The 13,275-nt window shown below is 46.8% G+C and overlaps 1 protein-coding gene across 2 annotated transcripts in view; it reads right to left on the minus strand.

The window, feature by feature from the left end:
- CHLSN (cholesin) overlaps positions 1-13,275 on the minus strand; it is a 118,620-nt gene that overhangs the window by 22,107 nt on the left and 83,238 nt on the right. For both annotated transcript variants that reach the window (XM_074158404.1, XM_074158405.1), the window contains one exon: positions 1,108-1,283. In XM_074158404.1, coding sequence (XP_074014505.1) covers positions 1,108-1,283 — 176 coding nt within the window. The remainder of the gene's footprint in view (positions 1-1,107; positions 1,284-13,275) is intronic.

The following is a 13,275-nucleotide window of genomic DNA, read 5'->3' on the forward strand; positions in this document are numbered from 1 at the left end:
TTCCTTTGCTTTCCCAACCTGAAACCCATTATCTCCGGCTCTCCCGCCGACAGGGGAGCGCAGACGCCTCAAAGCGAGTGGGTCCCTCCCCAGCTCAGCCCGGTGCTGAGCTGCTCCAGCTGTTTGCCAGATCAAAAAATATTATTGTCATTTTTGGGAGGGCTGCGTGCTGAGGGTTATGCAAGGAAAATGCACATGTCCCTCTGCCTGGAATGCAATTAATTTCCTCCCTCCCCGCGGAGAGAGGGACGTAACAGTTCAGAGAGTCTGGATGCTCCGGGTTCGCGCGCGGCCAGAGATAATGGTTTTCCCCTGGAATTACTCCTCGTAGAAACCCGCTCTTTGTAACGGACCGGGCTTCTGGAGGTCTCACAGACAGAGGGTATTTGGCAGTTTGGGAAAAAATAAACGTTACCGTCCTGTTTACATGTGGCCGCAGGGCACTATGAATGCTTTGCTGTAGTTCTTTATTTTTACATAGAATTTTAAGTTGGAATTTTAAGTATTCTAAATAAGTGCGCTAACTAGATGAAGTAATTGCTTCTAATCTGAAATCAGCCACTACACTTGCTATGTACTTTGGTATGCAAAAATAAGGCATTGTACACCATTAACTTTAAAATGGTGGCATAATCCCATCTGAATTTACAAAAATATCACACAGGCAGTTAAATTCAGACATTCAGACTCCGTAATGTTTAACCACTTCATGCAATTTGCCTACATAAAGGGAACAACCGGAGCTCCTCTGCTTAGAACAGCGCACTGAAACAACCTCATTTCCTCACTGCAAGCTTTTCTGCAACGAGCCTTTCATCTTTTTAAGCGCAGCGAACCCAGTGTTATTTCTATATCAACTATAAGATGTTCGGGGCAGGAGCTGCCTTTCACCGGACCCGACATCCCTCCCGTGTTCCTGTGACGGAAACACAACGGGGCGACCGGCCGTATTTTGGGGTGGCAACTGAGCCAAGACATTAACTTAGCGCTGAACTGCAGCAATTTCCTTTGACGCGTTACTCCTTGGTTTCAGCTCGTTCTGGGTTCCTGGCAGGGTTTCCAGCTGCCTTCTGCAGGCAGCACCTGCGGAGGTTTTACTGTTCTTACCTGGTTAAATAGGCCAGAGCCCGCTCAGACCCCGACGGCTTCTGGGGCTCTGCCTTTTTAGTAGAGATTCCAGCTTCCCTCATCAGCTGCTTTTCTTTCTTCTTGCGCTCCTTCTTTAATTTTCTTTCCAGTTTCCTCCTTTCCTCTGCCGTAAGCTCTTCCTCTTCTTTCGGTGCCTGAAATGATTATTTAAATTATTTGTGATTATTATGATGATATTATGATTATTATTATTATTTTAAGTATTTATGACATTTAAATGGAGTGTTTATATTTCTACAGGAAAGTGAACAAAATATGCCTCAATGCAGTGGGTTGCACAGGTAATATTTAAAACCAGGAGCTTCGAGCTTCATTATGTCATTACATTTCCATCACCTCTCTGCTCCGCTCAGTCACAGAACCGTAAATGCTCCACTTGCAGAAATCTGTAGAACTGCCCTCTACAGACATTTCTACTGTTCTCAGAAGAAATCTGAGCACCTTCTAACGACGTATTAATCACCCTATCTAAGATTCCTTGTCCTGCTTGCTCTCCCATCGCACCTCGGGAGGGAACGGGACCAGCAGAGGCCGTTCCGCACCGGAGGGAGGGTACGGATTATTTTGTACAGCGTACACACATTTAATGGAAGAAGGAAAGTCTCCTTAAAATCCTTAGCTTCTGGGGCTGCTTGTGGTGTAACCTCACGCTTCCCTGGGCTGAGCAAACCTCTGCCACACAGGGGCTTCATCTCTGTTATCCCCCAGGGGACGACGTGACAACTGCCATCTTCATCCACGACCCCCTGGAGATCCCTTACCAATCTTGGGTAAACACATGCACAATCGCCCATAAACAAAGGCTGAAGTTTCTTTAGGTTTGTAGACAGAATAATTAATTATTCACACTGAAAACCAAATTACTATAAATATATCCGTAAGTATACTCCAAATGAAAATATTTATTTGGCATACAGATGAAGAGCATTAAACAGATACGCTGAGTTTATCGGGGAAAATCCAGGGTGAGATCACACAATGCAGCAATAAAAAGCTGTTCCATAGCAAGAGGCAACTGACTCCGGGGACTCCTCCGAGTCTGAGAGAGGTTCATTCATGTCTTTCCAGGCAAGAGTCCCACTGAATTGTTTAGTGTCAACTAGAAGCATAAAAAATCACAGCTGGTCTAATCCTGGATGGCTGGTTACTCAATGCTCTCCCCAAGATTTACTCTCTACAGAGTCCTGACTCCTCTAACGATCATCCTACACAAAACTGTCAACTAAAATACCTTCTGAGCATCCAAACCCCTACGTACCTCGGGAAGCAGGAGGGATTTGGAGACTGAAGCCACCTCTTCTGTGCAACCTCCCAGTAACAACTGGGAGATGAAAAAAAAGAAATCCTGCAATTCTGCAAATTCTCTTACACTGTATTGGTGTTGCTTTTGGGTATTTCCAGGTCCAAGACTGAAGGGGTGGTGCTAATTCTTATTTTATATGATAGTTACAGACCTCATACAGTCCTAATTCATTAAAATTTTGATACCTCCGTCGTGCTTTAAGGACCTGCTGCTGCTCAGCCACCTTCACAGGCCGGGCATGGCGATACGATGCGGGCTGAAAGGAACCAACGCTGAGGACCTTTTAAATACCACCTTCTCCTCTAAGTAAGGACAAAAATCCAGTAACAAAAATACCATTAAGTGTTAGCTCCTGTGCTGAGCTCAGCGTTTCTGGCTCCCGTTGGCTGTGCTGTACCACTGCCCTGCTCTCACTTGTAAACTCACAACCGCAAATACTGACATATTTCTAATTAGGGGCTCAGGTTGGAATAGGTTGTCAGACTCCCATTTTTTAATCTAACCATATTCAGCATCTTCTGCCGAGACTGTTTAAATATCCTGCTCGCGACAATTAACAAGAAGAGGTGGGGCTGCGGGCAACAAAGGATGGCAGTAACATGAAATACGGGAGAGATGTTGCCCAAACAGTAATGACTTGCCAACGACTCCATTCATTAATCCACTTCCTGAGTTGTACCAGGTTTGTTACGTCAACCGGAGCAAGGAGAAGATTCCTGTGAAGCCAGGCTATGGCTGTAAGAAGATGGGGGGGTTCTGGGAAGGGAAAACCACCCACCAACAGTGTGGAAGGTGGTCCAGGAAACATCTACCTGACCTGCACACAAGGGGACTTTGAAGCAGGCTCCCATACGACACGGACAGTAAAACGGGAGATCGCACGCAAGTGTTTGTTGCGTTATTTAAATCGTAATTCTTCGGCTCAAAATAAGTAGAGTGCACTGTTTCTGCCCAATCTGCACATCCCTCAGATGCTTCAACTACCTACCAGCCGCTGAAGGTGGAGGATGCAGAGATGGGCAAGGCTGTCCATGGGGGACACCTGTGCCCACGGCAGCTCAATGAGCTCCTCATGTCCCCAGGCTGGGGAAGGTGAAGGAGTGGAACCACCGCCAGCATTCCCAAGAACAAGGATTACATTCGCAGAGCGGACTTGGTTGGGATCCAGCAGCTTTACTGTGGTATCGTACGTCCCAGGGGAGGTCCTCTGCTCAAGCGTCGGAGATCCACCGAGGCCAAACAGGGCAAAAACGCTCTTCCTCCCACCCCTGCTCCCTCCTCACCTGCCCCAGGAACCCAGAACCAAAACCTCCAAGCACAAGATCAGCCGCGTTATGGAAAGATTGGTTAAAACCACTTTATAAAGTGAAAAATCCCTAGTGTTGTGCCAATTGGTGTTTGTCGAGTGCTTTCAGATGGAAATCCAGACATGGTGCTAAATAACATTGTTCTTGCTGATGTTCAAGCAGAGGATGGTTCAACGGGACAACACCTGAACAGGACCTGATTCACCAGAGACACCCGCTGAGAACTAAATACTTGTTCAGCGTCGATTCATCTGACTCATCTTTTTACCTCTCTGGTTTCAAAGACCAAAACAAATGGCAAGAAAGCAGAGATTCGAGTAAACGGGAGCGCGACAGTCAAGATTTGCCTTTTTTGTTTAAAATACTTTCTAGCTTTTTTTATGGAAAAGGCAGAATTCCTGTGTAAACTCGTGCAAAAAAGCAACTTGTGTTGCATTTGTAGAGAAGACGTTTTATAGCTCATGCTGAGAACAAAATCGTATTTCGGGTGAAGGTAGGTAGGTAATTGCTATCCAGGAAACAACGTTTTCATCTGAAAAGCCACCCTGGTACTTACTAAAATAACAATCCAGCCCCACAAAGCCCAGGAAAACACTGAGGGTGGTCATTTATAAAGTGTTTGTAAAAGATTACTACAGCAGCTGTCCGACAGACGACACACCACAGTTAATCTTCTTTTAAAAATAATGTAATGAATTTGTTTACTTTTCTGCGAGCCATGAAGCTTTCAAATAAAGCGACTGTGGCACATCATTAGAGCCGCTCTGATAAAGAGGCCTCTGCTTCTCCCTGCGTACAGTAAATGCGTCTTTCCATGTCCCCCCCCGGCCCCCCGCATTCCTCCATTTAGCAAAAAGCTCTTTATCCCCCTCCCCGCTCGCTCCGGTAAAACCAGAACAAGTCGGTGCCTCCCTGGAGGTCCCGCGGTAAATCCCGAGCCCGGAGGAGGTTTGGTGCCGGCATTGCCGTGGATGCACCGTGGGCTGTCCGAGAGCGGAGCCACGTCCCGGGCATGGGAAGAGCCCGGGTTTACAGCCGGAGGCGGCTACTGCTGGCCCACGGCTTGGGCCACGGGCCACGGGTTCAGCAGGCTCCTGCTGGGACTCCCAGGACACGTCCTGCGAAAGACTTCACCGCTCAAACAGCTTTTCTCATCACAACTACACTTTATCCATCCCCATCAACTTAATTAATCTACCACTACATCCCTCAACCTGCCCTGGACCGGTGTTTAATTTGAAAGCCTCAAGTTTCATTTGTTTCATAAAATACCTACATTTGGTGGTGTATTCCCCACTGAACCCGAAGGCAGTTTTAACACAATTTATAAAGAAAAAAACACAACACAACCAAAAGCAAACTTCCCCAAAACCTGAGACTCAAAAGAAAACAAACCCAAGCCTTTCCCTGGAATTTAAAGCCCGGCTGTATTTATTTTAACCTCTGTTACGATACTCTACTCATGTATCTTTCCTTCCTTTAAATCAACAGCCTTATTTTTTAATTTCGCTTTCCCTGCAGAAAAAGTCACATCTGAAAGATGTGTCTGCCATTTGGATGAAGAGTTTCAGAATTATGCCATTATTTAAATTGAAAAAAAAAAAACCACCCAACTGACAGGACTTCATTGTTCTGAGGTCATAAATATTCCACGTTGCCCCCTTCCATATTGAAGAAGCCACATCGCAATTTGTAGCACCACAATTGAGCCTGAAGCAGGACATTGTAAAGTTGCCATTTGAGCACGGGGAGACACTTGTTTATGGACGTGATAAATTTAAACCACATGCACACGGAAAAACACAACACAAGCCTGCCGAGAGCCACCAGCACTACCCCGGGCCGGGGGCTCATTACATCTCAATCTAAACGAGGTCGGGCCAGGTCAGCGCACTTGAATGAGTGACATTCATAGAATCATAGAATGGTTAGAGTTGGAAGGGACCTTAAAGATCATCGAGTTCCAACCCCCCTGCCATGGGCAGGGACACCTCCCACCAGACCAGGTTGCTCAAAGCCCCATCCAGCCTGGCCTTGAACCCCTCCAGGGATGGGGCAGCCACAGCTTCCCTGGGCAACCTGTTCCAGTGCTTCACCACCCTCACAGTAAAGAATTTCCTCCTAATATCTAATCTAAATCTCCCCTCTTCCAATTTAAAACCACTACCCCTTGTCCTGTCACTGCACTTCCTGACAAAGAGTCCCTCTCCAGCTCTCCTGGAGGCTCCCTTCAGATATTGGGAGGCTGCTATGAGGTCTCCCCGGAGCCTTCTCTTCTCCAGGCTGACCAACCCCAGCTCTCTCAGCCTGTCTTCATAGGAGAGGTGCTCCAGCCCTCTGATCATCTTTGTAGCCCTCCGCTGGACCACTGGATTCAGGGATGGGGGGTGGGGAACCAGTGGGTCTGTCCTGATTAAGGAGGTGGGAGTCTTCCGCTTGGAAACTTTCCAGAAGGCCTGAAAAGGTGCTAAAATGATATTGCCACTGAGTGTCGTATTTTGAAGCAGGCAGATCCCCACATCTGTAACACTCAGGCTCATAAATATCCATCTTTGTGAGGGCACGGGGATGGGAGCTGGGACATCCCCAAGTCCACGTCGTACCACGTCAACCGGTACGGAAAGGGCTGGGGCTGCCCAGGCAGCACCTTCCAGCAGCCTCAGAATTCCCAAATTGTACGTAAATATAGTCATATTCTGTAAATAGTCTAAGGCATCCGATTCAAAACACGCGGAGGCTTCAGCTGTGGCGGTTTGAGATACCAGCTACAGTTTGCCATTATTCTTTGTAATCGGGAGGTATTGCACAAATGTAAAACATTTTTAAGAGTTCTTTAGACGTGAGTTCACCCATCGTGAAAGGGGAGCCGAAGCAAAGCATTTCATAGCGTAAAGCAGCCCTGCTAAGCAATTCAGCACCGAGAAAAATAACTGTAACTGCAGGAGAAACGGGAAAAGGCAGAAAGATGTAGCCAAGACAGGATTTCTTGGAGATATCCAACCCCTTTTTCTGCAGCAGGACTGGAAAAACCAAACAGATGTAGTTTTTCAGAGACTGCATCTGCATTAACGCTTATCCTGCCAGGGCACTGGGAAGCTGGGCAACCGGCACCAAGGTGGTATTAAGAGCTCTCTAACTGGTGTTTCAGCAGAGCAGAAAGTACATTTTTTAATTTGTTTCCACATTTATAGCCACCCCAAAGCCCTTGACTGCCTCATGTTGGAGTAGAATCAAAGACATCTTCTAAAGCCTTCTGCTCCTCCTCCTCCTCACCTTTTCAAAGACTCTCCTACATGTCGCCAGCACCGAGTAAGGTTGACAAAGAGTCAAAAACTTGGAAGAATTGCCACAATGAACCGAATACTCATTTATTACGAATTTGCCTTTGGGATTGGCCTGTGTAGGTCTGAACTTTCTGCCTATTCAGGGGTTTGGCTCCGCTGCCAAACCGACAGCCGTAACCACAGACCGAGCCACACCACCAGATTTACTAGTTATTAGTACCAGCAAGTCCAGCTCCTCCGAAAACCAGTGGGCTTTTAACCTTTTCTAGCAACACCAGTCTGTACAGCAGCAAAGAAGGCAACATCAGAAACTTAGAGGAATAAATTACACATTGATTAACGTGATAAACATTTAAAAAGGCATCAGATTTTTGAACTCCGAAGAGAAAAGATGGGGAAGCGGATGACAGGGCTTATTTCACAGTAGGAGTATTGTATCGCCTTGTTTGTTCATTAAACTCGTGTTATTTCATAACTTTTAATAGGGAGAAATGTCAAAAGGGGCTTTGTTCACTGACCACGAGCCGACAGGGAGTTACCGACCCGTCACGTAGTGGCTCCTGCCCACAAGTAGCCTTTTGCCCCCAAAAATGCCCCCGCGGAGGCTCTCAGCATGCGAAACGCTCTGCTCCTGCCTTCCACCAGCCACAGGAACCCAGAGAAACAACCGCCCGTCTGCCGGCCCAGCAACAAAACGCAGGATCTCCAAACACCAGTTCAAAACCTCCCGAGAAGAAAGGCCGGCAAATCCTTAGATGGAAGGTTCATAAAAAAGCAAGATTGACAAATGATTTACTCTCCGGGGCTCACCGAAGAGCCGGGCTACCGCTACAGCATCTGCGTAGAACGGTTCAGGGCCACGCTGAACTTAAATAAGTATTTTCTATCATTTAGCACCTTAGGAAAAGCAGCCGTACGAGCAGAGCGGGTGATGAAACATCATTACCGTGCAGAGAGCAAATTCTGAATGGAAAGTAACACTTGTAGAAATGCACCTCTTTACATCCTATCTCTAGCACATACAGAGGAAGATTTCTTTAAAATTATACATTGCTCAAAGAAAAAAAAAAATTACATTTTCCATAAAAGCGAGGTGTTTTCAGAATCTTAACTCCTCACAACAAAACCACCGGGAGTAACCCACAGTAGGTTCCTTTGCAAAGGTCTCTGTAGCTGCAACCCAGGCAGAAAAGCCTCAAACAAGTTCTGCAGGAAACCAGATTTAAATAAGAACAAGCTTTTTATCTTTCTGATCTAGGAAAGGATTCTCTTAGTGGTCGTGTCAATGGTTTTTCAGGAAAAAAAAAAAAAGCCTCCTTGTGTACACAGCTACGGGATCTCACAGGCAGGAGGGAGCAGGTAGAGCCCTAAATTTCCAGCTGTAATTTAGAATAGATGCACTTTTATTAGCTTGAACCCGGGCTTAATTTACAACTATGTGATCTTGACACGTTTCCTAGATTTACAGCCCGTTCGGAAGAGCACATGAAGCGCTACCATTAGGAACTGCTGAATAAGAAGAAACTGAACAATTTTCTGAATTAAATGGAAGCGTTTACAGGCAACACAGAACAAGAGGATTTACAGAACCCAGCTCGTTGAATTCCGCTTTATAGATTGTTTGCTCCTATAAAATACATACTGCAGCAGACTAAGTTCTGAGGCATAAATTAGGACCATATTTTATTCCTCATTTTTCTCCACCAGTATCCCAGCCCTGAATACCCCAGAAATATTCAAGACCCCACTGCGACTGCAGGCTGGGGGAGCGCAGTTGTGCTTCATTTGCAGCTCCAGCCCTGCCAGGAATTTTCATGTATTTGTTGAAGGATCTTGCTTCCCCTCTTCCCCTTAATTAAACCATGTTAACCCATCAGGACAAGATGGAATTAAAAAAAATAAGAATAATAATAAAAAAAACAACCAAGGAAACCCCTCAGAAATCATTTGTGTCCCCATCCCTGTGGCTGACACACAGCCCTTTTAACCCCTCCCCAACAACGCGGGGAGGAATTTTAATAGAAGGAGCACGAGATGTTTTCGTCGCCACCGAAGTCGTCCCCTTTAGGGAAGGGAAAGGGGGGGGAAGAAGCTGACAATTTCTTCCCAAGTTTAAAAAAAAAAAAGCCTTTGGGGCTGGCAGAGGAGGTGGAAGCAGAGCGCAGGCTGTTTTGAAATCCTTGCTGGAGAATTAAATAAAAAAATGAAAAAAATAAAGCAAGCCCAAACCACGGGTTCTGCCTCGGCCAATGGCAGCGGTAGCCCGGGGTGTAGGCAGGTTGCCAGGCGCGCTCGGCAGCGTGACCGCACGGCATTGAGCTGCTTTAATGAAAGCCAGGAAAGAACACATTACACAGTGTTTCTTCTGCGAGCCAGCGAGCCTCCAGTGATTGAAATCAATAAAAACAGTCGGCAAGGGGCCCAGTGGGGGAAGAGAGAAATCTCCGCTCCGGCATTCAGTTTGCTTTCCACTTTCTCCTTCCTCCTCCTCCTCCTTCTCCTCCTCCTCCTTCCCCCTGAAGTTAAACTCCGAAGATCCCCAGGACGAGCGACTTCACTCCCGGCTCTGGGAAGATGCTGGTGGGGATTTAAAGGCGGCGAGAGCTTTCCCCCCCCACCTCCTTCGCCTCCTGCCTTCCTGCTCCCCCAGCGCGGAGAGAACCCACGGCTTGTTTGGAATTTGAATCCCGCCTGGAAAAAAACCCACTTCATCGGACAAGTGCATCGTTTGGCATTTCAGGAAAGGGATGGATTTTACGGTGGGAGAACGCTGAAAGGTGAGAGGGGGAAGGAAAAGCCAGGATCTGGTTCAGCCGGAGCTAGGATGTCCACCACAGCGGAGGGGACCTCGGGAGCTGCGGGAAGGACAGGAACCAAGCGCTTGAGATCGGCACGATCCGCGTCCTAAAGCCGCCGAAACCTTCGGGAGACGTGACCGACCCAGGTAAGCAGAACCCGCTTTTATCCATCCTCTGTCCCGCGTCCCGAATCCCAGCGAGAACCTTCCTGCTCCAGCCTCCACAGCCCGCCCCGCGTCCTCCCTCGTTAACCCCGGGCCAGTTAACGCTAAGCTGGTCCCGTCTGAAAATCGTGTCGGGCCACTAATCCTCGCTTGAACTATAAAACATGCACAAAAGCCCTTTGTTTACCGGGTTTTGTGCTGAATTCGCTGGTTGACAAGGTAGGACGGGGCCAGGTCCGGGAGGGCCCATGCGGAATCGGGGAACGGGGCTGACACCGCACGCCGGAGCCGACCGTGATCCGAGAGGGTGCCAGTAATGAATTTCTAATATGGGCCATATTTATCTATTTTATTTATGTGTTTTAATCACCATAGCAGCCACATACAGTACATACTTGCGCCGAGTTCCATGTGCTGATCTGTCCCAGCAATCACAGCAACTTGCTGTAAGGCTGGTGGTTTTGTCAAAAAGAACTTTGCAATTCCTCGTTAATGCAGCCAATTTCTGGCACGTTGCTTAGGACTGACCGACACAGGTTCACCCAGCACGTCTGTGCTCTGCCATTACCCTAACGCACGCGGGTTTTATACAGATAGCCCCGTAAAAATGGGAAACAAATCACAGCTGTAGATCACAACACCCTTCTCAAGTTTTTGGCCAACTTCAGGTGATTTATGGAGGCTTCAGGGAGACTCGAAGGGTGAAATCAAATCCTGCCTTTTGCATGGCAAGCAAAGCCGATGATAGCTACATAGCTACACCCCTTTTCCAGCAACGGCAGGAATTCACTGGGAGAGACAATAAATAGGTGCCCCTGGAGAAGAGCAGCCATGGTTGTCTCCTTGGTGGTGACCACCATCAGATGCTGGCAGCAGCCCATGCGCTGCCCAAGAGCTGGGGAGGGACTGGATGCCTCCCCTTCCACTCGGGACCCCCCAAGGGGATGTTTTGGCACAAAACGTTTGGTCTTTGTACCAAAACACAGCCTGGATGGCTCTGATGGGAGAGAGAAGAGACTTTCCAGCATCTCCTGCAGTTCAGGACCACCAGAGAGAACACAGTAATTGAGCACAGCAAGTGCAGGTGTATTTCTGCAGGTGCAAATGTTGCACTTTCTTTGGAAAATGCAGCCTTTTAAGGGTGATTTGATTATTTTCTCATCACATGGAAGTGGAAATGACCCCCACACTTACAGAGTGACCTGGAGAACATCTCCACGACCAAAAGTTATTTCTGAATATAAGTTTAAACATTTTTAAAGCATGTTCTGATCAAGCTATGAAAATACCTGAGGCTATATTGAAATAGTAATAAGGTTTTGTGCTGATTTTATCAGTCCAGTTTTTGAACTCTTCATACAGAACAGTCACAAAATTATAGCTGAAAATGTAACCGAAGAACAATCATTTACAATTAAAACCAGCAAAGTTGTGATCCATAATAGAAGCTGGCCCCGTGTGAGTTTTTGGGACTATCCACAGACCCAAGATCCACCTCAGTTTCCACAGTTTTCAAAATCTGTTCCGTGTTTTGCCTCCCCCCTGCACAACAGAAATGACAGCACCTTCACAGTTGGGGAATCACAGCCATCACTCCCACACCGACCAACCAGCCCGGCTTGCACTGCTCCCGGGGCTAAATTTATCCTTATGCAGAGGAACTCAGCAAAGCCTTTGCTGAAAATTTCAAGCAAGGCAGGTTTAGGTGAGATCCAGGCAATGGATATCACTTGTACCGACATTCCCAAGCTCAGATGAGATTCCTCCCCACTACTCTCTCAGCAGAAAATATAAATATTATCTTTAAAGCATGGTGTGGGGTATTTGTGTTCATAGTGATGCATTTTTTCAGGAGCTGAGTGGTATGAGTTTCCACAGCATTTACTGCTAATGGAATGTGTTTGTTTTCACACACACACCGTAGACAAAAACTATCGTGTGTTTTCTTGTTGAGAAGCCGTTTTGACCAAGTACAGATATTCTTGCAGTGAAACCACAGGGCAAGACATGTCACAGTTTTTCAGCCACGCCAACTACAGCAGTTTCCCTGCACAGTGACCCGGACCTTCAGACTCTTCGCTTAGAGCCTGGAGATCTGGAAGGATCCCATGTGGCTTTGAGAGTTGGTTACAACCAAGTAGAATCAATGGGAACCCATTTCTCACATTTCTACTGGTCATGATAGAATCACAGAATGGTTTGGGTTGCAAGGGACCTTAAAGACCCCCCCAGTGCCACCCCCTGCCCTGGGCAGGGACACCTCCCACCAGACCAGGTTGCTCCAAGCCCCGTCCAACCTGGCCTTGAACCCCTCCAGGGATGGGGCAGCCACAGCTTCTCTGGGCAACCTGGGCCAGGCTCTCACCACCCTCACAGCAAAGAACTTCTTCCCCACATCTCATATCAATCTCCCCTCTTTCAGTGTCAAACCCTTCCCCCTCATCCTATTGCTCCACTCCCTGCCCCACCTCATCAGGAGTCATTCATCCTCAACAACAAATCACATCTTCACCATAGCCAAGAGTTTCTAATAGTTCATCCCAATCATCCTTACAGCAACAGATGTTGGAAAAAGAGCTTTTTGAAAACAGTATAGAAGGTTCTGTAACAGTCAGCAAAGGTGGAAGGAGAGCCTTTAAAGGTGAGAGGAAAAACACCTTGGTTTAATCTCACTTATCTAAATCTTTATGAAGGGAAAGGTCTGTGATTCTACAATACAAGGGGAATGGCTATTTCAAAAGTGCTGAAATTCAACAGTGAAGGGACAAATATCTGGGGTGAAACACAATACTTGTGTCTGCACTGTTGGAAAAAAGAGTGTCGCCATCCCTTTGAAATGCACATGATCTGACCCTTCTTGAATACTGTAAAGCTTCAAGGTATCTCCTTTCTCATTTACACCAGAGGTTCATGCTTGCGGTAATGAATTCAGCCAGCTCAGTACATTTAGTTTGCTCAGTCTCAAACTGACAGCTTCTCTGTGCCGTACCCGTTCTGACTCTGAAATGGAACATAATCAAACCCACAGGTTGAAGAAGGTACATTTTCCCCACTATGGGAAAGACTTGTGATGCAGAATGCTAATTATTAAAATAAAATAAAAGGTTATCAATCCCTAGGCAGGCAGGTTTCCTTCCGATTAAAATAGGAATCCTTATGTTCTACTTAAGAAGAAATTTTTTTGTTAAAAAAAAAAATAAAAGCTACCAAAACCCCTAAAAAAAGCTCATACCTCTTTACCAACAAGGTGTCATTAGCTTCAGCCCCAGA

The sequence above is a fragment of the Numenius arquata genome, chromosome 14 (genome assembly GCF_964106895.1).
Source record: "Numenius arquata chromosome 14, bNumArq3.hap1.1, whole genome shotgun sequence".
Taxonomy (NCBI): Eukaryota; Metazoa; Chordata; class Aves; order Charadriiformes; family Scolopacidae; genus Numenius; species Numenius arquata.